This window comes from Mercenaria mercenaria, chromosome 14 (genome assembly GCF_021730395.1).
Source record: "Mercenaria mercenaria strain notata chromosome 14, MADL_Memer_1, whole genome shotgun sequence".
In the NCBI taxonomy this organism is placed as follows: domain Eukaryota; kingdom Metazoa; phylum Mollusca; class Bivalvia; order Venerida; family Veneridae; genus Mercenaria; species Mercenaria mercenaria.
This window is the reverse complement of record NC_069374.1, coordinates 70874375-70901342: the sequence shown is the minus strand read 5'-3', so window position 1 is coordinate 70901342 and position 26968 is coordinate 70874375. Positions and strand designations below refer to the sequence as shown.

The 26968-nt window shown below is 34.4% G+C and overlaps 1 protein-coding gene across 1 annotated transcript; it reads left to right on the top strand.

The window, feature by feature from the left end:
* Window positions 1–26408, top strand: LOC123526913 (chordin-like). The gene is made up of 23 exons (XM_053522704.1): window positions 1–24; window positions 714–809; window positions 1425–1557; window positions 1808–1894; window positions 3912–4044; window positions 5995–6088; window positions 6635–6776; window positions 7569–7700; window positions 8225–8301; window positions 8720–8858; window positions 9514–9599; window positions 10192–10323; window positions 12026–12170; window positions 12833–13017; window positions 15899–16012; window positions 17212–17406; window positions 19597–19690; window positions 21210–21346; window positions 21852–21960; window positions 22715–22780; window positions 23540–23637; window positions 24458–24551; window positions 26011–26408. Exons 1-23 carry the CDS (start codon window positions 1–3, stop codon window positions 26052–26054), a joined length of 2556 nt encoding a protein of 851 aa, XP_053378679.1. The 3' UTR covers window positions 26055–26408.
* The last annotated feature ends 560 nt before the right edge of the window (window positions 26409–26968 follow it).

Sequence of the window (26968 nt, the reverse complement as noted above, 5' to 3'; positions counted from 1 at the left end):
ATGATAGTTTGTGCATTTAATTGGGTATAGCACGCTAGCGTGATTCATAAATTTTTCAGAAGTACTAAAGTGAAAAATAACACATAATGTTTATTAGATAACAATAGTTTTCACCGGGAAAAATGATAACAGTTCGTATTTCTGTACAACTGATCAAATCAGCCACCTCGCAGGAAGATGATCGCTTAAACTCAGTCCATTTATTGATTTTGGGATACGAATTTGAAATTTGCATCCTAGCTAAGCCGACCAAATTTGGAAATAATGTTTTATAATGTTTTCCTCATATCAATTACGGCAATACATAGAATGGTCAAATGTTGTAATATTGTTATGAAAATCATTAACGCCAAAACCTCGTAACAAGAAAACCTGTTTTGTAGAGGTTTCAAAATATATTGTGCCCCATGTGGTTCTGGGACGATCTGTGTGTGAAAAGAATTGGAACCACTGCCTTACCCTTGCATGATCGTAAGAGGCGACTAATAAGGTCTTAACACTTGGTTTTGCTGTAACTCTGTGATTCCAGCAGGTATGCAAATTTTGATTCCATACCTGATGTTCTTATTTCGATGTAAATGAGATGTGAAACCAAAATTTGTAGTCCTGTTTGGCGCCATATAACCTATACTGTGTTGGTACGCCGTAAAACCAAAATAAATAAATAAAATATATTGTAGACATACAGTATTAGATCTTGTATCCGTTTGTAGAGATATTTAGATGACTTTGCAGGTTGTTGGCTAGGAAATCAGTTTTACATGGTGGGGGATCGTTGGAGTCCTTCAATAAATCCACATGGATTGATGGTGTGTGTAAAATGCCAATGTGTACAGGTACTAGTACAATCTTCTTTTACGATATATTAGCCAGTCTATATGAGAATTTCGTTTGTCCAAAAGTATATTAAAATACATTAATTCCGGTTTTAATTCATTTTATTTCGATGTATTTTTGTTTAGCATTTTGATAGTAGCATTATAAATCATACAAGTAGTTATAACAGACTGTTGTGATACGAAAATATTTTGAAAATTGGCTTTTATGATCCGATATGTCTTTTAATTTTTGAGAAACACTCGTGTGACATTGTTCATAAACAATGTGTAAAGATTGAGCGAGGGTAGAAGACACAAATGTTGCTGGAATAAGAAATAGCTTAAAGATATATTCTACCATTTTGATATTTATTGTCTGCAGCACGTTTTGAAACTAAAATTTTTGTACTAAAAAGTAAAAACATCGGAATATTGTATTTGCGACTCTTATCATATAAGGTCGTACACATGATAATGTAAAAGATTGTCTAAACAAGAAAGAGACTTACCTATAAAACGACTTTTTTATTTAATAAATGTCTTAATTTCATTAAATTTGAAATTTGTTTGACTTAATATGTCTTTACTTTTCCATTGATATTTAAGGTAGTTAAACATCATCGTGTTCAATTAGAAGGGAGAGTGCTGTGTACAAACATCAAGCGTGAGTGTCCAAAACCAAAATGTGCCACGCCCATTCTCAGACCAAATACATGCTGTAAGATATGTCCAGGTCAAGGTAAGAATTAATTTACAATATATAAGTATTGACTTAAAATGTATTTTTATATATCAAGTAACAATTTAAAAGTATACGTATGAGTGTACTGCGGTGTTTATATCTGGGAATGGTATGGTGAAATTTTATCCGTTAAAACTCCTATTACCATATTGTTTCCGTCTTTCTTATTTCACCAAGACGATTTACGTGTTGTCTCATGTTTGAGTGTATGTTTAATATTTTGATATTAACGTTTCGCTTATTGCAGATACGTCATATGAGGACCAGTTCAACACTGTTGACACTGCTACATCCACAAACCCAGTTCTGACAGAAAGAAGTCTACCCGAAAAAGGTACGTTAAATTGTTAACGTAAAAATAAAAACAAGGTAAGTGTCTCGTAAATCTAGTCAGCGGTCCGTTGTGTGATCTAGGTAACCTGATGTTAACGGTATCTGTAGTCACTTAAAAAACAGGAAAAGGGTGAAAACTGAATAATCACCTGTGCCAAATGAGTGCAAATAATTAATGGAAAAGAAATATTGGTTTATATTTAGATCACTTTCTTCAACTAGCGTGCTTTTCCTTTTTCAAACATCTGGTCTGATTTAGATTTAAATTCAACTTTTTAAAATGACATGCAACTGTAATCCATGTCGAATTACTTGGTAAAGTAGCACCGCTTGCTGGTGCCAATGCTTGTCTGTAAGCGCTTGGCATATTACGGCAATTTACAAGAAAAGAGTTCTGGATCTTAGCCTTCTTACCTACCTATTGACGATGATAAAAATGTGTAGTGTTTTAACAAAAATGAACTTTAGCGAAACAATTAACCAACAATTACCAATTTTCTAAGTAAAGAAAGGCCACTCTTTTGACAAAATGCAATAGAAAGCTATGGTACTTTGTCTATTGTCTACGTACTTATCTAATAATATTTAGCAAGTCTGTATAGTTCAAAAGCAATTGTTTTTATAGTATTTAATTAAGAAAAGTGGACCGTTAAAAAATCAAATTTCCAAAGTACAGAAAGGGCCACAATTATGACAAAATACATGTGAGAGCTATGATTAATGGCTTACGCACTCGACAAATGCTGATAAGAATGCAAAGTCTTAAAGCTATATTTCTTAGCGTTCATGAGAAAAGATGTGTTACCCTACGGCTGGTGTTACGTGATCGTATAGAATATTGTTCCTTCGCGTTGTGTCTTTGGTGGGTAATCAAGAGCTCATATGTATGTGAAACGAGAAGAGATGGAAAATAAACAAACACACTGTCAGCTTTATATAATGTATTAATTGTTAACTAAACTGTGCAGAAATATTCACACGCGAGCCTCTCTCTGTATTAACGTATATACAAGTCAAAATAGATGAAACAGTTAATAGTAAAATAGTCCCAAAAGTCTTTCAATACAGCACACCCTGACGCAGAATTGGTGGCTGAAAATAAGGTGTATACTCTACAAGTATCTATCTAACAGTGCGCGCCACAGTACCGTGGTCTATGGGTTTTATAACAACTATGTGACCTTTGACTGTCTAGACATGAGGACATAGTTATTATTAGCTTCTTTCTAAATATATGTTTGACCAATGCCCATTTGATCGGGTCAACTATATGTCACGCGTTTACCTGTGTGACCGGTTAAGTTATTTACTGTATAAACTGAAATAAACGAATATACATGAAAGATGGAATGCTAGATATCATAATGACCTGGGTAAGCGTTAAAGTATAACAGATGGACCTAAACAAAATTCTTAACCGACGCAGACAGCGACTCCGACGCCGACCCCGACGATGAATTAACGACAATATCTCGTACATCAGACAAGCTGAAAACTAATTTGATTTGATTTAAAAATATTTTATTGCTCTTTTTTATAAAATGTACTATAATATAAATGCGTATACATTTTATGATATTAAATGTAGCAAAAAAAGGGTTGAACCACGAGTTCTAGCAACATCAGTAAACGGTTCTCCCCAAACTGAAAACTCTTGGTACTCGAAAGACCCAATAGCCATAACTGTCGAGAATAATGATGTATGCACGCTTGCAAAATAAATATTTTAGTTAGACTCCCTTTATCATCGCCAGAAATTCTTTCTAAAGATAATGTTTTAACTGACAGAATTTATTTTAATTCCCTTAGAGGATTTTTAAATATTTCAATCAGCGGATTTCGAAGGTTTATAAATGAGCAAAGGTTTTTTTATAATTCAATTTTCATGAACCAAACTGCATCTTCATAGACAAAAACTTGAAATAGAAGGATGTCTCATAGGGTTATTTCAATTTCAAGATATGCCGGGAAAATGTCTAATTAAATATTTTTGCTTCTTAATTTAATTTCTCTTACAGATATGAGTGCATTATTGGTAGGCGGTGGGCGTCAGAAACACGGTGGTCGAACTGTTCGAACAAGAGCGGTTGCTATGGTGCATATTACAAATATAACCGAAGATTCATTCAACTACGCAGTTAGATATTCAAGGTTGTCGTTCTTTTCTTTCTTTCAAACCGGTACATTGACGAGTTTTAGGCATTCTAATATTTCGGATAAGCTTCTAATGGCTAAGGAAAACACCGGAAAGCACAGGAATCTTACTAAATATGTGAATTAGACAGATAATAAGTTTTTCTCCAATGAATGTTGTCAAATTTCATTTCAGTTTACAGTTGTTACGTATAATGTTAATAGGTTGCAAACGTTTTACAAGCAAACATTCCATTTATTGAATACACGCATATAAAAACAAGCATCTTCTAAGCAAATTTGTGTCCAGTCGATATCTCAGCCTGAATATATATATTAATTTAGACTTTAACTTGACCTTTCGCTTTTTAAGATGGTCAAGATAACGTAATAGCTCTGGTTAACCCTTTCCATGTGAAATGATCTCGAAATATAGTAATATCGCAGATACAGAGAGACTATTTGTTGCTCGCATACAAGATTTCCAAAATAATATAGCGGCGAATGATAAAAGTACCGCTTTGACCATGTTGACTGCAAGCTCACGTTATCATAGTTAACCTGTCTCTTTATAACGACACCCGCGTTACAAATTAACGTGAATTATTTAATTAATTCTTAAAAAGGTGAAATTTAAACTAATCCTAAATGTAACAAAAACTGTTATTAAAACGAACATGTCTTGAAGCTAATTTTTACGTGAAAAGTGTCTCTTATTTCGTGATTTCTTTTCTAAGGATAATAATAAGTTTCTTCTACTGTCATTATTTTCAATTAACCTTCGGACATTTTTTCTCTGCACGTTATTTGTCTTTTCAGGATGAGTTCAGTTAATGAGATTTTCACAAAGAACAGTTTTTCAATTAATTAAGATGCCGCAAATTAAAATTGAACATTCAAAACTGTAATTTAAGAGAAATAAATGTTTGGGAAATAACAATCAAAGAAGACCTTTAAAAAGGTTCAACAATGACGTCAGACGTATTGCGTAATTTCTGTCTGCAATTAGACACAGCTGTTTCTCGTTTTTGCAACATTGTGTCGTAATCAAGAACATTTTAATTAATTAAACGAAAACATTGTGAAAATATTGCGATTTTTTGTATACTAAAATACTGAAATAATCCAGAAGGTATGCAATACTTGCTAAAGTGAACGAAAAGAAATACAACAACAACAACAACAACAAAATATGTATTGTCATTTATACATGTATAAGGTCAAAGGTAGATTTCTAAGCTGCTAAACATGTTTTAACTTTTGATCATGATCTCTCAAAAGATATTTCTTAACTCATACTGAATGTCACTTACTTATCTTCCAATAATGTAGAAGATGTTTCCATATTTGCAATCCTTTTAAAATATTTATAAATTATGTAATGGCGGTCAGTTAAAATAACTAGTTTTCTAGGATTCTATACCAGAACTTATATCTTAGTACACCAACGTTACAACCTAGCATTCGATAGTCTTCTATAGTCGTTTTACTCACTTCTTCGCAAGTATCTGAAAACTTCCCTGCATTAAACAAGAGGTCGAGGGCGACTAAAATCAGACACATTCTTTCGGATCGAGGAAGAACATGTTCTTGCCCGAGGATCAAACTCCCGACCTATTGACTGATTGTGTTCTGTCTTTTCTACTGAACTAAAAAGACAGACATAATTTACAGACATAAAACGTTACAGTGTTGTAATAAATGAGCCGTCCCATGGGAAAACCAACATAGTGGGTTTGCGACCAGCATGGATCCAGACCAGCCTGCGCATCCGCGCAGTCTGGTCAGGCTCCATGCTGTTCGCTTTTAAAGCCTGTTGGAATTGGTGAAACTGTTAGCGAACAGCATGGATCCTGACCAGACTGCGCGGATGCGCAGGCTGGTCTGGATCCTTGCTGGTCGCATACCCACTATGTTGGTTTTCTCATGGCACGGCTCAAATGCAGATTTGTGAATATTTTCACATAGATTGAAGGATCCCGTATACTTCAAAATAACTGATGAATATGGTAACCCAGTCATTGAACGGAAGATACCGAGGCAGCAGTCAAGATCAGGAATGGTAGGATGATTTTATATTTATAATGCAATTAGAATTCTGTCGTTTCCAAACTTGAATTATATTATACGAGTAAATATTATACGAATTCCCAGGTAATATTTGCATAATTTTGCCCGTACATTTGTCGTTGTTGCAAAGATAATTCATTGTTTGCTAAACTGAATAGCCGTATTTGCGGCCGTATGGGTGACTGTGTTTGTTGTTATTGGACTTTCTTGTGTTTTAAATGCATACTATAAGGTGTATCATTGGTGGAGCTTTCCACCTTGGGTTCAGAATTACGGCCATTTGTTGACACATACGAATAAACCCAAACCCTTTATATGAATGTTATCATCATTTGTGTCTATATTTATACTGTTTAGTGTCTATAACATATATCAGAAATTAAAAAAAAAATGGTGAAGCCAATGAATATAATATTTCGTATCTGATTTTTTTTCAGTAGCAAATGTATCTCGAACATTATAGATTGTATTGAAAGTGGAAAGAATATTCTAGTTTGTTGTAAAACCCTGTTTACATAAATGTTTTATATTATATCAGATATATGATAAAGTTGAGAACATACCAAAGAACTATGTGAAGTATATACTACAAAACAATGCATACATCACAATAACTACCACGAGACACAAAAGGGGCGAAATACATGGATATCTCCGGACTAACACTATTGCCGCAATTGGTAAGTTTTTCATAACATCAGTATGTACTCCATTATTATTTACAGTATTACCTCTGCTCACTGACACATCACACCCAAAGAAAAATCATCTCTCTACAAAGACAGAAATTTTCTTTCACATTTGATTAAATTCTCATTTATTAACTTCTTAAGACCAACAATCTCTAAAATCAAAAACAAAAATAGCCCCACATTTTTGTCTTCCCAAAGATGTTCGCTCTACAGACTGTCTTGTAATGATGTTTTATGACGTCACAACCAGAATGGCGCCATTCAAATGATAGATTTCCTTCAATCAAACTGAATATGGAAGATAAATGTGTATTTATAGAAATGGAAAAGAACTTCAGTTTGGTTTCAGGAAATAGTAGACGTGATGTATAGTGCGCTGGTCCTGTTGGCAGTATGCGCCTGTCTATATTTCATCAGAATCCGGGAGGATTCAGAATATTAAAGCTTAAGACTGTTTTCTTTAAACGTATCAATATAAAACATGAACAATTCTTGCGTTATCAAATGCTTGCTACAAACAAAAATGACTGGTTAGAACTTTACAAACTAGAGTAAAAAGGGGATGAATATATGTATTACAGAAAACAAGACATTTAAAAAACAAGCAGAAGTTCTCACGAACTTTAAACTGATACACACGTAAAAGTTACCATATAAACTATCTGTGCATCAAAACAAACAGAACAAAACACTACATCATGATTGCTTGTTGACGAACATTACAGGTAGTGAAAATGATTTTAAGTCTTGATAAACAGAAACGAAAATTCATGTTTTCAGCATCATTTGAAGCCTTATTGAATCCCCCAGACAAATCAGGAATCGGAGCTCTTGTAACGATGTTTTATGACGTCACAACAAAAATGGCGTCCTTCGTCATTCAAGTCGATGGATTTCGTCATTCGAAAATAAGTAAGATAAAGACGTATATTTATATTCTTAGACGAGAGGTTAATAATTTACTGAAAATGCTTACATTCTTAACCGGCACAGACCTATCCTATCATCCTAGTTACGTCGTCGACCGTCGTGCTTCGTTAAAAATTAATTGTTCGCAATCAAGGGGTTTCAATGTTCGTCCAATCTTGATGGAACTTTGTTTGAATGTTTTCCTCTTTATATCTCGAACTAGTTTGATAGCGTATTATTTAGATTGAAAACTAAAATCATATAGGATAGCCTTGTCAATACACTAGAGACCCCATTATATAACTGATCGTCATTACAATTGCTAAACTGCGTAATACTATTTCTTATTAGTTATTACAAAGTATATTCACCTATATGAAAATTTAACTGAATGTTGCAACTAAAATATTACAATTCTCACTCAGTCATCTGGAATGGGTTATCTGACAGTACACGCAAAATGCTTCACGCTATGATCATTTACATTTCTAACTTCAATTTAACTTCTAAATTCTGTTTTTAATTAGTTTCAGACGAATATTTTGTGAGTTTCGAGAAAGATACAGAAATAATACATCAACATATTTTGAGAGTTTCACACCAGGTAATCTGTCTAAATTTGACTAAAACCTGTCTAAAATCACTGCAACAGGTTTCGGTCCCCATTTGTCTTGATTAACAATTAAACAAATTTAAATTAACATTTTCGATAATCAATAAATGTTCTTTTTTTAAGTTTTCTGCAATCCGTCACATTGAATCATTAATTATAATATACTTTGTAGGATAAATACAGTACAACTTTTATCAAGAGCCACCTGAGAGAAGGGCAAAAAGTGGTACTTTTACACAAAGAGTGTTTTTATACATCATTATTTGTCCTTTAACAACACAAAAAGGATCTGAAAAAAGCAGTTTCTAATTGCAAATAGTCTCTTAAAAGAAATGTGTTTTCAACCAAGAATGACTGTATGAATAGAGACTGACTTATAGTATACAAGTTGCACTGAAAATAATTTCAGAAATATCAGATGGTAGGGAAAGTAAGCGTTGATAGCAAAATGTCCAAACAAATAGCCCGCGGAAGGTTACATGTTCGAGTGACGTCACGTTCAGGAGCGACAATGGTTGGTCAGCTCAGACCGAGGCTCCTACGTACAGGTACAGTGTTTCTTAGACATATAAAAACATGTTTAGAATGGATTATGAATACAGTCTAATGACAGGACATCCTCAGTTTAAACTAGTACATGTTTACCTAGGATGCGGACACCAAACTAGCTAAAAAATGAACCACACGAAGTGGATATTGCAGTCACTAGATCGTTAAATTCGAATGTATTGCTCAGATATCTAATGCACGTTTCATTTAGTCTCTATGAATTCATAATTTATAAAACACGTATCCATTTGCTTTAATTTACTTTCTGTCAAAAACAACATAATTTTAAACGAGTTTAAATGAGATTTGTTTCAGTCCGAACTTGTATGTTCATAATACTTGTCCAATATCAATACACACTATTGATTCAATTCATAGTGAAAAAAGCATTCAGAGTTAGGTATAATTACTGAAAAAAAGGCTAAATGGATAGTGCAGAGTCGTCCACATGTAATACAAGGACACCTACTATTGTTACACTACATTGTTTAGACATCCCTGAGGTTCGTTTGTGGACTCGATCCATGGAAAAATACACAGACTTTGGCTCTTGGCGCAAACAGTCATTTTTAGTAATAATAACGACTGAATGATCAATATTTGCTCTTGTGGAGGTATGATAGAGAAATTGCAATATAATTTTCTCTTCTGTAGATATGATAGGGACGTTTGCCACGACTAACCGCAGTGCCGGATATGTTTTGATGACACTAGAAGATGACGGAAGCTTGAAATACAAGGTTGCTATAGTTTCTCAGAAAATACATCATTGTGTTTTAAGTCTATGACGTTTGAGCTTAACATTTGTAAAAAGCACGACAAATGCTACAACAATAGCAGCTTCAAATTTTACATTAGACATTATATCAAAGAAGACTTAATCATCATGAGTACTGATTGTTTAGCTATTTCTTTTATAAACTAAGGCATCATAATAACTTGCAAGGATTAAGTAACTAGTCTCCAGACTTCAAAAAAATGTTACTAACACATTTGCTGAATGATCAAAACTTCGAAGTTGAGTTTCTCACTGAGCTACTTTTAGTACGAAATTAACAAATGAGCCGCTCCATGAGAAAACCAACATAGTGGGTTTGCGACCAGCATGGATCCAGACCAGCCTGCGCATCCGCGCAGTCTGGTCAGGATCCATGCTGTTCGCTTTCAAAGCCTATTGCAGTTAGAGAAACCGTTAGCGAACAGCATGGATCCTGACCAGACTGGGCGGATACGCAGGCTGGTCTGGAACCATGCTGGTCGCAAACCCACTATGTTGATTATCCCATGGCGCGGCTCAAATTAAGAGAAAAGAAAAAGCATTACATTTTGCAGGTTTCGTTTCATTTGCCGCATAGTGCTTCCATTAACATTGTATTACAACGGCAAATTAAGAATAATGCGAGCTGGAAAGATTTCGCCAAGCTTCTAGAGGAGACAGAGCACTACAACGAGCCTCGTTTTGAGGTATGACCATTGTTAGTAAGGTAGCAGGGTACACTTAGATTCGGAAAATTCTGGGCACGGCCAGTCTTACATGTAGCGAGTCGTAATAGTGCACTTCCCTAATGAGCAGAATCAGGGTGGCCATTTTATAAATTGTGTGCATGTTTTGTGCTTTTAATTAATGACAAGATCAGGACTCCCATACAAGAATACATAAAGTTATCAAAACAAAAGTTTTACACCATCCATTAAAAATAACTGGCCAAAATCATCCATTTTGCACTTTTTGAACAGCCTACAATGATCCCGTTGCAGGAACAATGTCCAATTTTATTGCATTTCTCAATTTAATAGCCCTACTGAACTACAGGATATTAATAGAATGGGGGCACATCCATCTCGTTTTATTCACAAAATAGCAAAAATGTTCTGGAGTATCAATCAACAAGCATGGAACCCTTCTATGATTTGAATTTCCCGCGCCATAGTGACTCATCGATTCATACAAAGCTAGCAGCAGATAGTTTTACAACTGACATCAGAATTTTACATGTATCAGCTGTTTAAATTTTCTAAAGAAGAAACAAACTTTATCTCTCACTTTAATTTACAGACATCCAAAATCATGAAGTTCTAATTATAACAAATATTGACGGGGGCCAAAATTCGAAGTGTACCCTGTTACCTTAACTGTTCCGGTGCTGTCCTCTTTTGTTGCTCGAATGAACAGTTTGCTATTGTTGACGGGTCTCGTGGCACTTGGCTTTTTATTGATGACTGATGTTTTTACTTAGATTTTTTACTCTACATATATGGGCATGTACAGTATAACAAAATTGGTAGTTAGATTGTATTTCTGTGGTATAGGCGTCACACCATTTTTAACATTTTATCTGTGATGTAAAACAGACGAGTAGAAGAAATTAGAATAATATGTTCTCTGCAAGTAATTTATAACCTTCTAACACGAACCATTGTTTGAGTAACAACGACTTCTGTCGAAAACATTTTAGCGCGACCATTTGGCTTTATTAAAATCAATGTACAGACCATACGGGTAATGATAATTACAATGAATTGTTTAAAATAAGCTAGGATAGTTTTCGTAGGTTTAAAACAATAATGGAATATAGTCTTGCCATTTGTAACAAGAAAGATCTATACAAGTTGTTAACTTTTAAAAATACAAGTGCATGTTTATTCATAATATATATATATATATATATATATATATATATATATATATATATATATGTGTGTGTGTATGCGTGTGTGTGTGTGTGTGTGTGTTCGGGTTTAACGTCTTTTTCAACAATTTTTCAGTCATATTAACGACGGTGTCTACTAAAACGTTACGTTATATACATGTTTTTGTATTGTAATTCAAACATATAATTTGCCCAGTTTTCAGTATTAGGTATTAAAAAAAGTAAGTTCCCACTGTGTTCCTTTGTTTGTTCGTTTTGTCCTGATGTGTTGGTTTTGTGTGTGTTTGTGTGTGTGTGTGTGTGTTCCTTTGTTTGTTCGTTTTGTCCTAATGTGTTGGCTGTGTGTGTGTGTGTGGTGCACGCGTCTGCGTGCTGTGGGTTTCGTTTTGAGGAGGCTGCGTTTTTGGTGCGTGGCATTCCCTGTTTGATATTTGTCTTTGTTTTTTACCATCCTGCAAATGTTAAATTATAATAAATTTTAGTATACTTTGCCAGATATGATGATTCATTTACAGGCTGAAGGGTCGTTTAAAAAGTTACGAGCAAGGGACATTGTGTTTATACAGAATGCTGGTGTGCGAATTAGGATTACAATAAATAATGAAGACATTTACACTAGAGTGTATCCATTACAAAGGAAGACAGATTTTTTATTCAAAGGTATGCAAAAAAAACAATTTTTATTCAGTCGTCGTATAGTGTATGTCTTTAGATGGTTTTATTGCACTCTGTTCTTTTCCATAAACTGAACATATATGAGTAAATAGATAACTTTCACAAAAAGAAAACTTGTTACACGTATTTTTTTTTTAATAGATCTACTTTCTTCAAAATAATGGATCATTTATTTCCGTCATACGGGCTTTATTTTAAATTCATACAATTTCAAGTTACATGTCAGTTCAGTAACTAAATATTTTAATTTAAAGGTATTTTAGATACAGATTTCCTATATGAAAACACGAAAAGTTACTACATATAGTTTATGTAAATATGAAATTAGGAAGTTATATGTATTAACAGTACTATGCATTAGGCTTAAAGATAGTACACACTGTATACGTGTATAGCTTTACACAGTATAAATGTGTACAGCCGCTGACAAACTGGAAGTTTTTTTAACAGTTGATTGTTCCTGTACATGATATTTAATTATAATTATAATTAAACACTCACAATCAATTTGTATATTAGTAAAGTTAAATACATTTCATGAGGATTTATTTTACATTTGAAGTAAATACCTAAAGATTAAATATTTAAGTGAACAATATCCATAGAATATCTGTAAAAATGTTGAATAAATTTGTCTTTTTTTACAGCGTCAGATAGGATGCTACGATCGACGTATTGTGAATCACCAGCATTTGTGTTTTATGACGTCAGCAAAAATTGCTCCGACCTAAGTTACTACGTCATATCATCTGGCGCACGTGACGAGACCCTAGACATGACATTTACCATAGAAACTAGAAACGCCGGCTCTTTTATAAGAAAACTAGAAAAGGTGAAAAGATAATCAAATAATGTTAATATTGTTTGAATCAAAGAAACAATTTTATCTTGATTTTAAAGAAATGTCGTCGCAGGTGAATTATACTGCAAAATCAAACTTTTCTTTCATATCCAGTACAGTAAATTCAACTGATACATAGGCGTAGGAGCAGGGGGGGCCAGCGGGGGTCAGGCCCCCCAAAGCTAGGAGAGGGGGGGGGGGGGGCAAACTATAAATTGCCCCCCCCCCCCCCCCCCCCCCAATATTTTGGAAAAGAGATATAACTTGCAGTCTAATATAACATTTACTTAGCATCATATAATTCTTTTCAACCAGATTTCTTATTTGCATTTGGCCTTCCCTTGTATTCTGACTTGTCTCTTTCCATAGTGTCAGTACTGAAATCTGTACGCGCCACGCCAAGGATTGTTTGATTACATTTTATAAAAAATAATATATCATTGAGCGCAATCACTACAGTTCCGGTTTGAGCGTCTGAAAAACCTGTGTAACTATTAAGTCTGTTTACGCATGTTTACAAACGTTATGTATTTTTTTGTTTTTGATTGTCCATCCATTAAAGGGAAATGATATTTCCACAACTTTATATCACAATTAAACAAATGCAGCGCTAATTGATTGTATGTTCAGGGCTTCAACAGAAGAATGTAAAAAAATTGCACACTTAATTAGAACAATACATAATATGACAGATTAAGACAGTTCAGTGCCTAGTCGTATGTGTATCATCAGAATAACTCAATGTTTGCTAAAACATAGAGGCTTGAGGGGGCCTATTGCCCATTTGGCCCCTGTACAAGACTTTGAGGCTTTGTCATGAATAATGCACCAGGGATACCTTGCCGCACTCACTCTCCCCCACCACCGCCGCCGGTCGAAAAGGTTTGGCCCCCCCAAAGTTAAACTCGCTCCTACGCCCATGTGATAGATCTATTATACATTAATAAGTAAAGGATTAAAGGTGAAATAGCATGTTTGCATTTCCTAAAATTTTATCATTCTTAAGAAATGATATAGATTGAGCGCACACAGGAACAGAACTAAAAAAAGCAACAAAAAATTACAAAGACACAGTTTTTTTTAATTAGATTTATGTCAGCATTGTGCCGTAACTGATCAATCAAAATTGTTAAAAGATCTCGAAGAAATCCAGTTGTTTAGCGTATCACCGGAAGTTGGCAAGAGGTCATGACTTTTGCCCACGGATAAGTAGTAATTGGGCGAGAGAAAAAAACTGAAAATATTTCAGATACAAAATGGTTGCACATTGTGCGAAACGAGTTTGAACGTATTCACCGTAGGTGCAGTTCATTAACGATATAAACGTGATTACAAATATGTTTAACATCAAAAAGGCAAGACATTTCATATGGATGTGAGCTATATCGTTATTTTCAAAGCGGAATTTACAAAGTAAAAAAGACATGTATTCGTGTAACTTTTGAGAAATGTTTCAGAAAGAGCATAATATGAGCCATGCCATGGGAAAACCAACATAGTGGGTTCGCGACCAGCATGGATCCAGACCAGCCTGCGCATCCGCGCAGTCTGGTCAGGATCCATGCTGTTCGCTAACGGTTTCTCTAATTGCAGTAGGCTTTAAAAGCGAACAGCATGGATCCTGACCAGACTGCGCGGATGCGCAGGCTGGTCTGGATCCATGCTGGTCGCAAACCCACTATGTTGGTTTTCTCATGGCGCGGCTCATATGTTAATTAAGGAGACTCGTCGCATGTTAGAAGGTTAAAACGTAAACCTTTGAAAAGTAATTAGTGTCTTCTGTACATTACGCCTAAAATATTTCGTGCGTCAAAAACCCAATTTGTCTGCAGCTACAGTAGTTCTTCTCTTCATTAGAACACTAATCAAGTTAATTATTTATTTCTCCTTTTTTCTCTTAAAATGTAGCTTTCTGTAGAGATTCTGTCTCTTCTTCAACGCAATCGGCATTCTATTTTCTTCTTCATTTTGTTTGATAAGGTTCACTATGTTTAAAAGGTATCTGAATGGGAAAACGCTCCGTAAAGTTACGTTTTGTCATGCACCGTTTGCAGCGTATAACTTACAAAAATCCGGACATATTTATGCATATTTTTATGCCCTGAAATATCATGGAAAAGATTATTATCCAATCATTATAAGACTGTTAAAAGAAAATGGAGAACAGTATCTTTTAAATAACCTTTTTACACATAAAACGGCATTTTGTCACTCTAACAGCAGCAACTTTGGCGTATTGGCTTGTCAGGAGTGATATTTAGTACAATATTCTGTTACAGATGCGATGATTATTATGTCCATTTATCATGCAAACCTGTAAACTTCAAAGCCCGGATAGTGTTTTAAAATCTTTTGAAGGATTTTAATCACAAGATGCAGAGCACACGTGACAAAACTAATGTTCAGCACATTTCACGAGCACCATATTCGATTAGTTTCGAAATGGAAGATATTCCCGGGTACCTCTGTTCATTAGTATGTCCAATTTAAAAAAGTCATTTGTAACTTTGACAAAAATGCTTTTATTATTTCACAATTATTAGAACTATTCATTTAGAAAATAACACATTTTTCTCTATGGGTCATAAAATAAGGTCTTGTGAGATCTGGAAACCTTTGATCTGCGATGAAAAAAAAAATCTTTTTAATGCATAGGCAGGCGCACATTATGATTCCGGAAACACCGTCATTGGGAATAAAATTAATGTTTAATCATACACCAGACATGGAAAATGTTACAGTCATTAATTATACGGAGCTTCGTCAAACAATAGGGACATTACTCTATTATAAAATACTGTTGGCTATCAGATAAACCATGTGAAAAACGTGTTTTAATCAGTGGTTCATTTAATTTTTGTTATGTTTGTAGCCGATGGGAACAATTACTGGGATAGGAGATGGCGTGTACAGAGACATAAATCATGGTAAAGCGACAGCGAGGCTTAGGGTCTCCGGTGACGTATGTGAACAGTACGAAGGAAAGGTTTGTAATTGACCCAGCATGAAAACTGGCAATTTATGAAATATTCGTTTTAAGTTTTAGATATAAATCAGATGCGTTGTCTGCTTAAAGGGCACTGCACGTTTGTCTGCTTGATAAAGTATAACATAAAACTTTTACAATTCATAAATTACATATTGCGCAGTTGAACGGCATGCTACTAAATGTTTGAAGACAATATAATATATCAACACTCCTGTGGAGCAAGAGAAAAGTCAATGGTTCATATTTTAGATTTTTAATGATTTATTTAGAAAATATTATCATAACGATACAGAGCCAGGATACGAATGCTTACTTATGAAAAGTTCTATAAAATATTTCGCTTTCATGAGACCTTTCAGCAACTTCTTTTATTAAAACATGCAGGCAAAAGGACTATTCTTTATAACCAATTAATGCGATGGTCATTTTAAAGCATACATGATAGTAGAGCCGTAAAAGATTCATGTAATCACAATTTTATGAAAGTTTTTCTTTTACACACTTGTATCTAAAGCAGTATTAAACCCATAGCAGATAAAAGTTTTATGCCTTTTGGAATTTGATAACATGGTGTAAGAGCCCTTCATTTTTCACTAAATTCATAACTTCAATGCTGGGATGTTCAGTGACATCGATTCCTGATAAAATTACCTATGCTAAAAAATCAACAACAACAGGATTGATCAGTTAATTCAACATAGAATCACATATTGCTTGATATTATCAGCATTTGCGTCGTCTTTCTATAAGATTATCGATATCTAATCTTTCTGACTGACCTAAATATTACAGTCCTAATAGGTCGGTTATGTTACTTAAAGTAAACTTTTCCAAAATAAGCAAGTAGCTCCAATATTTGCATCAATGTCAAACTTGCTTTGCTACAAGTGTGGTGCAATAGTAGAACTTTGGACTCCTTATTTTGATGTCACGGGCTCGAATCTAGATGAGAGTGTAATTTGACCATGATGTCTACAATCCCTTACCGAGGCGCTACTTACGATAAGGTCAAAGACCGAGCGTAATGAGGGTTTCGTCTACTATCGATGTAAAATGTAATGTACATATTGTACTAAATTGTAGATATATATCTTAACAAGGTTTTGGATTTTAATGTCTTTTTAGGTGTTTCTTGTACAGACATGGTGTAAAACTGACCCTGACTGAAACAGATAAACGCTTTTTGGCTTTTACAGATTCGAATTAGGAACAATTGCTGGAAGAAGTCGTTTCCACAGACCACTACAGGTTCGGTGATAGATTCGCAAGAAAACGGGTTAGAAATAGATAGATTTGACACATTCAGATGTTATTACGAAGGGCAGTTTTATGCGCATGCGCAGTCTTGGATACCAGCAGACGACAATCCTTGCGTCACTTGCAGATGTAATGTAAGACATATTATACAATAAACATGTACTAAGGAGTTCGAAGAAAGGATTTTAAGCTCTGTATAATTATATTCCATGTAAAAGTGTCACGTGACTGTTATTCAAAGGCGAGAATTTACGAAGTTACGATGATTCGACCGTTTTCCTGAAAATATGTTTAAATGCCTATTTGCAAAAATCATAAAGTCAGTTTATGTCTTATCTCTGTAGTTTCCAATCATTCCCTTTTAAAAAGCTAAAGAGTTGCATCGTGAACTTAAGGAATCCACTTCTGTATATCTGCTACACTTCTGATATCCATTACAACTTACTTCCTGTTCAAGAGGATATGTATATCATGAACTCATTGGCATTTACCCTTTCATTTTATGTAAAGCTTATCTTTTGTTTTTATGTATACATCAAATTTATTGGCAACGGTTATATTGTCGTGGAACATTTATCATTATTGTTTTATAACTTTTCTTACAACATTTAGTATGAAGGAATATCGGACACAAGATATTGCTCTATGGAAATATCTTTAATGCCAAGCTTATCTGTTAAACCTGTCTGTAGGTGCAATTGGAAATGGTGTTATTGAGCAGATGTCGTTTTTCATTAGGTTAATTTTAGTGGACTTTTTGACGTCTACAACAGCATACAGAAATGCTTCTTCGGTAAAAAAACGAAACTTTTCGACATTCAATGAAACTTCAATTTCACATGAATTTCACGTCGAACTACGTAGTTTGCAAATGTTTGCAGGGATACTTTAATGAAACAACTCTAGTTTGTTACGGTTTCTTTCTGCTTTCATGAAACATAAATACATTTTCTTCTCAGTACTTGAGTATCTCCTGCATTCTGTGTTTGATAGATCGAACGCTAATGGGTTATTGGTGTATAACATTTGCCAAATGAATTCGATATATCTATATAATAGTCAAAAGTCAAAAGATTGTTTGTACATTTATGTAAGAGTACATTTTAGTAATTGATTACGTATGTAAATATTTTATAAGTTTGTTTCAGGAACAAAAAAAGGAAAATCTTTCACCAAAAATTATGACATTAGTATTCATTCTTGCATAAAAAGTACTTTTTTCACTGGATCCGCCCATGTTTTAACGGGAGAAAAATCGTGTGCAAACAAGGCAATTCACGTGTTGTTAATACCCGTTTTTTTAAATGCTTTCCCAGGGTCGTAAATGTATTTCTGCGCAGATTGACATCTATTATCTGCGTCTTGTTCCTTTCATAAAAACCTCTTCTTGTAACATAAAAGATGCAATCTAAAACATAGAATGTTTTGCTGTATCAGTTACCAACGCCAAATGCGCTGCCCCCAACAATGTTCATACTAGCTTCTTCCCTTGTTTACTCCCCTTTTAGAACTCGGCGTCGTTTCAGTTTTTGTAGATAACTGTGAATGTTTAAGAATCGCGGGTAACTACAACGATTGTTTGTATTTAGGAACCATATTTATGATTTTGGTAAGTATCAATTGGTATGTTTTTATCTAATTTCTCGAAGAATTTATATAAACAGTTTGAAACCTTGACACTACGTTCGTACTCATCCGTACTCCAAATGTGTCCGTACACAATTTAACTCGAATGTAAAGTTATTCTTCTAGAAATTGTGCTCCTGTTCACTAAATTGTTAAGTTACATGAACAGTTTTTGGTAATTTCATGTTTGTAATAACTAGAGATCAAAAAATCGTTAAAAAATACACTTCAGGATGTACTTCTGATGGTGATGTTTATTTCTGGGCCCTGGATACGGATATTTAAAACATGTTTACCGTTTCCAAGAACAACCAGAATGGTAATTAGAAAATGTACCGGAATCTTAAAGTCATCACGTATGAAAACAATACATTTAGTCGTCGTGAAATGTTTTTTTTATGCAAGAATAGCGACAATACACGTTTGTTCTGTGTATTAACGTCTGCAGAAGCCCTTGGAATATGTTTGTGACCTAGACCTTCGGTCTCGGTCACAAACGATCCCGCGGGCTTCTGCAGATATTAATACGCAGAAAACGTGTATTATGCCTACAGTGGTGAAAAACAAATATTTAAGTAGTACTGCAATATATTCACGTGTCAGAGTTTTCTGATACTGTATTTTCACTGTACTGGTTATGTCCCCGAGCATGGTCCTGGTAACTGTTGGAAGCATATCTATGAAACTTTATTCCACAGAGAGGCAAAGTGCACTGTGACAGAATGATCTGCCCGCCCACTTCGTGTAAATATCCAATCAAAAGAGAAGATGAGTGTTGCCCTGTATGCAATGGTAAGTGCATGTTCTTATCTCTACGAAAAAAACTAAAAATGACAAAAATACAGAAATTGTACTACCAGACTGTTCGGTACGATCGAAAAAAAGGAGGTGAAATTTAGATCATGTCATTTCATTTATTGCCACCAGACTAGTCCTGAATCTAATTGAAAACAACAGGGATATTTTTACATTTCATACATCATTAATTCAACAAATATTGCGTGTTTTGGTTCCAGCAAGTAACATTATAAGGTCGTTTTGATTAATATACAATCCATACATGTTTGAATTGAATTAAATTAATTCATTCACATGACAGTAACGAGTACACATACTGGTCACATAGATTTTAGTAGAGCATTTAGAATATTAAAAGAGTTTTACAGCAAACTGTCCCTACACGCTTCCGTACATTTGAATACAACATAATTATATTACTGACGGAAGAGGACATTTAATGTAAAATGGAATCGACAACATGCAGATACATTTTTAAAATTTCTTGGGTGTAGGTACAATGTACATAACCATAAAGCAAACAATAGTATGACAGTCACTAGAAAAACACATGAGAGCAAAGATGGCTAATATACCAATCTGATTATAATATTCATTTATAACTTAGTATCCTGAAAGAAAGAAAAACACAAAACTCGGGAAAAAATGCCCAAACTAACCATTAAAAACACCACAAAAACACAACGATATTTATCTGAGGCAGATGCTATAAATTTCTAAAACATGAACTTGTCTTGCTATAACAGAGTGCTGCTGACAAAATCCATTTCAATTAAAACAAGGACACTGTTTTTTTCTCTTCCAGCACCATATATAATTAACTTTGTTAGAGCTAACGTTTGTTGTTTTTTTTTCTTTCTCCATTTTTTTGAGATGATTTTATTTAGTGCATTAGTTGCATGACATCAGGCTAGTGCTAGAGGTTATTTAAATTACAAATGAATTCGCTTGAGATAATCTGATGTGTGTGCGGGCAACGACAGTGTTATGGAGTTATCAACCCTTACCCTGCTAAATGTCTACAATGAACTTGTCCATCTTTGAGTTTGGACAGTACCATTAACTGTTAAAAGGGATTCTTACCAAAAAGATACTGACTGAATGGCGAACAGTGCAGACATTGGTCAGACTGCACGGGTGTGCAGGCTGATCTTGGTAAGGCAGAATCACTTGCGGGTTAATCTGGTGTAATAACGTTTTCTGATAGCAAACGGGAGATAATCGCGATGTGTAGATGCTCGATAAATTGGGAGGAATAACCTCCCTGTATTTTGTTTCATGCCATTATAAGCGTTTCCAATCCTTATTGACAAGTATTGATACATTTATTGCCTTCTGATATTATAATTCAACATACATTACTACAAATGTTAAAATAAATATTTGTTTAGAAAAGGAATAGATTAACGCCGGATGCTTTCTCATTTTAGAAATACATTTTCTAACAGTTTAGAATGATACAAAGTTTAGCATAATCTATAACAATAAGTATATCCTACTTCAATTCTTTCAGACGACAACGATACTGAGAAAAAGCACTCCGGAAGTTGTTATTTTGAGGGCGACAAGCGTTGGCATCTGGCCGGATCCTACTGGCATCCATTTGTTCCACCATTTGGCTACTCAAAATGTGCTATATGCAACTGTGTAGTAAGTTTCGTGAAAATTGTTCACCCTTTTTCATCTTTACTCAATACTGATTTTCGGAGCTCTAGTAGGAAACCAATCTCTTTCACAGTTGTCGTCCCTGCTGTCACCTTCAGGCGTCTGTGTACGTCACTGTAGAATGTCCAACAGCTAATTTAAAAATTTATTTTCTAAAACGTAATATTCAGGACTGATGGTTATTAAATACTAGACAAAAGCGTCTGAAAAGAAATGTGTCTTGTTCAGACCTCACAATATGGACAGTCAGTGCAGTGTAGCATGTGGTGTTCACGTGGGGAAGAAACAGAACTGTTTACCGGATGTCTACAGGATTTGAGGATAGTGTCACTATTGACCGGCATCTAAGCTATAGAGTGGTCCTTTAGCAACTATTGACCGACCATTTATGAAATAAGTAATAATGAAATGTATTATATCATAAATCTTATCAACATAACTTAGGCTATTACAAATAACACACACATATATATGACATCTATATTTACAGCAATCGACCTTAGAGGTGAATTGCACAAGGGTACCATGCCCAGCATTGAACTGTCCAAAACATCAGCGAATTAGAGTAAAACCTGATGACTGTTGCCAGGTTTGTCGAGGTAAAATATTCAAAAATATTCGAAACCATTCATTGTTACAAAAATGATTGAAACGCAAAATAACCTTTTTAAAATAATTCTATATTTGTACCTGGTACTACTACCTGGTACTTCTACAACATTATCCTATGATATCGTTTCATGAAGGTTATTTATTGAATAAACATATGTACATGTACGTGTAAAAAATCTTCACATTATATTAAGAGCACTCTTACGGTAAATAAACTATATTCTCTACCTGTTAAAACATTTTGCTATCATGTGAAATGTTTATGAAGATAAATAACTGAGTTAATTCATTATAAGAAAAAAGTAAGGAGCAATATTGTGAACATTTATATTTAAAAAAAACTAGATTTAATACAGTAACAGTAAAACGCATGAACGCGTGCAAATGAATGTCAAAAAATATGAGCCGCGCCATGAGAAAACCAACATAGTGACTTTGCGACCAGCATGGATCCAGACCAGCCTGCGCATCCGCGCAGTCTGGTCAGGATCCATGCTGTTCGCTAACAGTTTCTCTAATTGCAATAGATTTTGAAAGCGAGCAGCATGGATCCTGACCAGACTGCGCGGATGCGCAGGCTGGTCTGGATCCATGCTGGTCGCAAAGCCACTATGTTGGTTTTCTCATGACACGGCTCATATAGATGCACGTTGAATTAGTTGTACCATATTGCATGCTAAAATGAAAATTTGCATGTTGTTCACTTTAAAACTGTTCTGACTTTGATGTTCATATTGCCAGGAAGGAACGATGCTGCAGTTAGTTTTGATGACATTTTCCTGAAGACAAAGAGAAAAGGCAAGGAAGGTGATTATTTCAACATTACAGTTAAACATTTAACACTAATCGTTTGAAATGATAAGCATTAAAGACACACTATATGTAACAGTATACAAAACTATGTCAAGTACACCGTATCACAGATACAGACACATCTAGTATCTGGCTTTAAACGTAAACACACGAGAAGCAGGTAGAGAATTCTAAAAAATGGACTTGTTTCAACGAAGTTCTTGTGAAATGAGCGACAGATTACGAACGGCAAAACAATGAAATATTAATTTCGTTTGTTATGGTTTAACTGAAACCCTATCATATCACCTGACAAACGTTCACCTTGACTGCAAGCGGGCGTCGTCATAATCACATAGTGGCGTTATCGTTATTTTGGCGCCTTTCCTTTTGCGGTTAATACAGAATGAACGTCATAATCGGGAGAATGTCAATTTTGTATAATCACATGTTTGACATCGGGTGGAGTAAAATGCATTTGGAATATGTTTTACACTAGTGTAAATAACAGTTTGACTTTACGTAGAAGACGTTAGTCGAATTGTATTGGTCTCAAATAAGTAAAAGAAAACGAAACTTCGATGTTTCATCAAAACAAAAAGCCGAACAGTTGAACATAATATTACAATTATGTCATTCTACAATAGGTTTATTAATATCTTTGAATACAAATGTCAAAATGACCATGGTTTTACTACATCTACTGTCCATAAAGTCTGCCTTAAATTAAAAGGCCACCAAATTTGACTGATCGAAGAAACATTTTTATTTCAGGGTGTACATTTGGAGGTGGTTTGTTTCAGCACGGTGATAAATGGCACCCTGTGTTACACCCATTCGGAGAGATGAAATGTTACACGTGCTCATGCAAAGTAAGTGTAATTAAAGTGGCTCACATGGTTTTTTTTTGTTTTGGGTTTAACGCCGTTTTTCAACAGTATTTCAGTCATGTAACGGCGAGCAGTTAACCTAACCAGTGTTCCTGGATTCTGTACCAGTACCAAACCTGTTCTCCACAAGTAACTGTCAACTTCCCCACATGAATTCAAGGTGGAGGACTAATGATTTCAGACACATTGTCGTTTATCAAATAGTCACGGAGAACATACACCCCGCCCGGGGATCGAACTCACGACCCCGCGAATCGTAGACCAACGCTCTACCTACTGAGGTAAGCGGGCGGGCTGTATTTGGTCTTGTTCAACGGTGTTAACGTTGTCGTCAAAAATATTAAATTCTTTATAATTATTATTGCCACGTTATAATGATAATTAATTTCATGGCTAATTTTATAGAAAAGGACTCGCGAGAATATGTTCTTTCTCACAATTGACACAAGAACGATGTATGACTGAAATGTTTTTTTTTTCTTCCATGCTAACAGTATGAATAACGTCTATAACACACGCAACAAAGACGTTTCGTTAAAAAGAGACCAACGGGATTTCCTTTGTAGAAATTTTAAAAGTCTTTCATTGAACCGTAAATGATATATTTTAATGTAGTTGAAGATAATTGTAGTCCTACCTTTGCTTAAGAGTACTTTTAAGTAGACTTGAACGAAAACTGGTTTTTAAATGAGAGGACTATTTTAATTTTGTCTAACTCAATGTAACAATAGTATGCAAGTTGGTTCTTTAAAATTTAAGATCTGGCCAAGTATGTAGGCATGTTTTCATATAATTCTCACAGAATGGTAAAGCTCGATGTAGAAAGCAGAGATGTCAACCTTTAGACTGCAAACACCAGTACAGACCGTCAGGAGAATGTTGCCCTGCATGCACAGGTAAATACTTTTGTATGTTGATACTTGAAGTCACGGCTTATGAAGTAGCAAGGTTGCTCCAATTTTCGGTACGGTGACGTATATATACTTAGTACTTTGTTACTATTAAAAAAGTAATCGGTAAATATATCATGGAACTGTACACCTATTCCGTCGCCGCCGATGATTACTTAAACTAACTTTAAAATGTGCGTTGATTTAATGGCTGTTGACAACGGGTATTAAAAATATTTTGTTTTTCTGTCGAAAAATCTAATGCAAACTATATGACTGAAAAATAAGTAAATTTTGGTATTGGCCTCATAATGTGAAGCCCTGTTTTTATATCAATTATTTAAATATAAACATGTAAAAATGTCCGTTCACATTTTATGATTTAAATTACATGACAGATTTATTGTTTACGAAACGTGCATACCTAACTACATGCTGTTTAAGAGATGACCATACTGTCACAGCACGTGCATTAGTCTGGCCTTACCGGAAATGTCTGTCATACAATGCAGCCTTTCCTTGTATAAAATCATAAATAGAAAATTAATAGCTGTATTGATAAAACAATAAGAATTAAATTAAGTATTTTATGACTTTTATTTGAACATATTTAAGTTTCGTTTATCAGAACTAGATGCGAATGGCATTGATTGGTAAAAAGTAGTGAGTTTCAGTTGTCTTAAAAGCTATTCGTCATAAAATGTCAGCTTTATGCGGTCAAAAACACCATGCATTAGATATGCACGTTCATCTACGATGGCCATTATAATTAGGCGGAAGAAGCTGAAATAATTACTACCGCGGATACTTTCCAGCATTTGGCAAAAATCGAAATAAAAAAACGAATGCTTTTGAGGAGTATTATCAATATGTTCTGTACATTTAAAGACAGGATCGAAATATAACTAAAGTTATATATCTCTGAAAACATACTGATACCAGGCTCTGTTCATATACATTTATTTCACAGCATTCTCAATTGTACTTCAAACGTGAAAGACCTGTGAATTTGTGCGATTTTTCTTTTATTTACCTTAGCACACAAATCATTACAAATAATAACAGATGTTTGTCAGTCTCATTCTAAAGGTTTGTTACATTTGTTAATAACTGATTTTTGTTAAATGTACTTCTTCCAACTGGACTGATGACGTAGAATCGTGATGTAGAGACTTTTTAGGCGCTCATTATTGTTGCGTGTTATTGTCTAGAATACATTAGAACAACTAGGACAAAAGTCCAACATTGAAAGCTAATAAAGTATGTAAATATTTTGTGGACACAGGCCTTAAGGAAGGATGCCTTTAGAAAATAGTGTTTTTGTCCCATAAGAAAATTACTATAAATCATTTCCGCTTCGTAGGCCACCCTTTGTTCGGATGAGTTAATAAAATAATTAATACGTACATTTATTGGTTTTGGTTATCAATTTTAATATTGACACACTTTTATTTTTATTTTTCAGAGAAGAAGTCAAGACAGAAGGGCAGTAATGAAATATTAGTTTAGGGTGTGTGACGTTCTTTGTTTCTGTTATAGCTGCTGTTGTTGTTGTTGTTTCTGTTATTTGTGGTCACATTTTACTCTTTTTATCTGGATGTCAAGGGGTCGACGGTGAAACGAAATATTATTTAAATATAATGTAAAATTGCCTTGCTTCAAGTGAAACAATCCACTTAATATTAACAGCTTGACTAATCTGAACAGTTTACAGTGTCCAATCATTTACCCGGAATGCTTTGGTTCCCTCTTATTGTCTGATTTGAAAACGTCCAGACAAATCATTCAGACTTTATATTGCATTTTGGTTTTTATTTTACACTCATAAAAGTTTGTATTGTGTTGATCAGTTGAATAAATGCATAGAAATATGATGATATTAACACAATAAACGCTGTTTGTCTTCATAACCTCCAAACCTTCGACTTTCTCAATCAGAATTTCAAAGAAGGATACAGGCGATGTTTTAAAGTGTACTTGACGTTTCCATCCATAAACTTGAAACGTGTGTTCCATTTCTCAGATACATGCATCCGCGGCCGACAACCTTAGAGATATGTATAATTATATACCACATGATACTTTCAGCTTGAAAGTGTTTCCGTAAAGCTAGTGTTTAGTCACTAATTATACATACTTTATGGCTGTTTTTTATTTCAACCAATTAAACTGATACTGTGTTATATATATTCATAATTAAGACAATAACAGTCATTTTGACACTGATGTTCAGATGGAAACATTTGTGTACATACACATAAGGAAGAACTAAAACAACAGCAACAAATGTCCAACTTTTGTTAAATAATTATGTATGACCCTCTGTGTCACATGTTTATGACACTAAATGTTTATATTTTCAACAAAAAAGTTCCTAAAATATGATATATCAGTTTCACCCGAACGTACTTGATTTATGTTGA

Excerpts from the sequence above, each read along its gene's own strand:
- LOC123526913 (XM_053522704.1), top strand. The coding sequence starts at position 1 with ATGATAGTTTGTGCATTTAATTGG. Across the intron at positions 9,600-10,191 it reads ACGGAAGCTTGAAATACAAG|GTTTCGTTTCATTTGCCGCA; the intron begins GTTGCTATAGTT and ends TACATTTTGCAG. Across the intron at positions 24,552-26,010 it reads ATGTTGCCCTGCATGCACAG|AGAAGAAGTCAAGACAGAAG; the intron begins GTAAATACTTTT and ends TTTATTTTTCAG.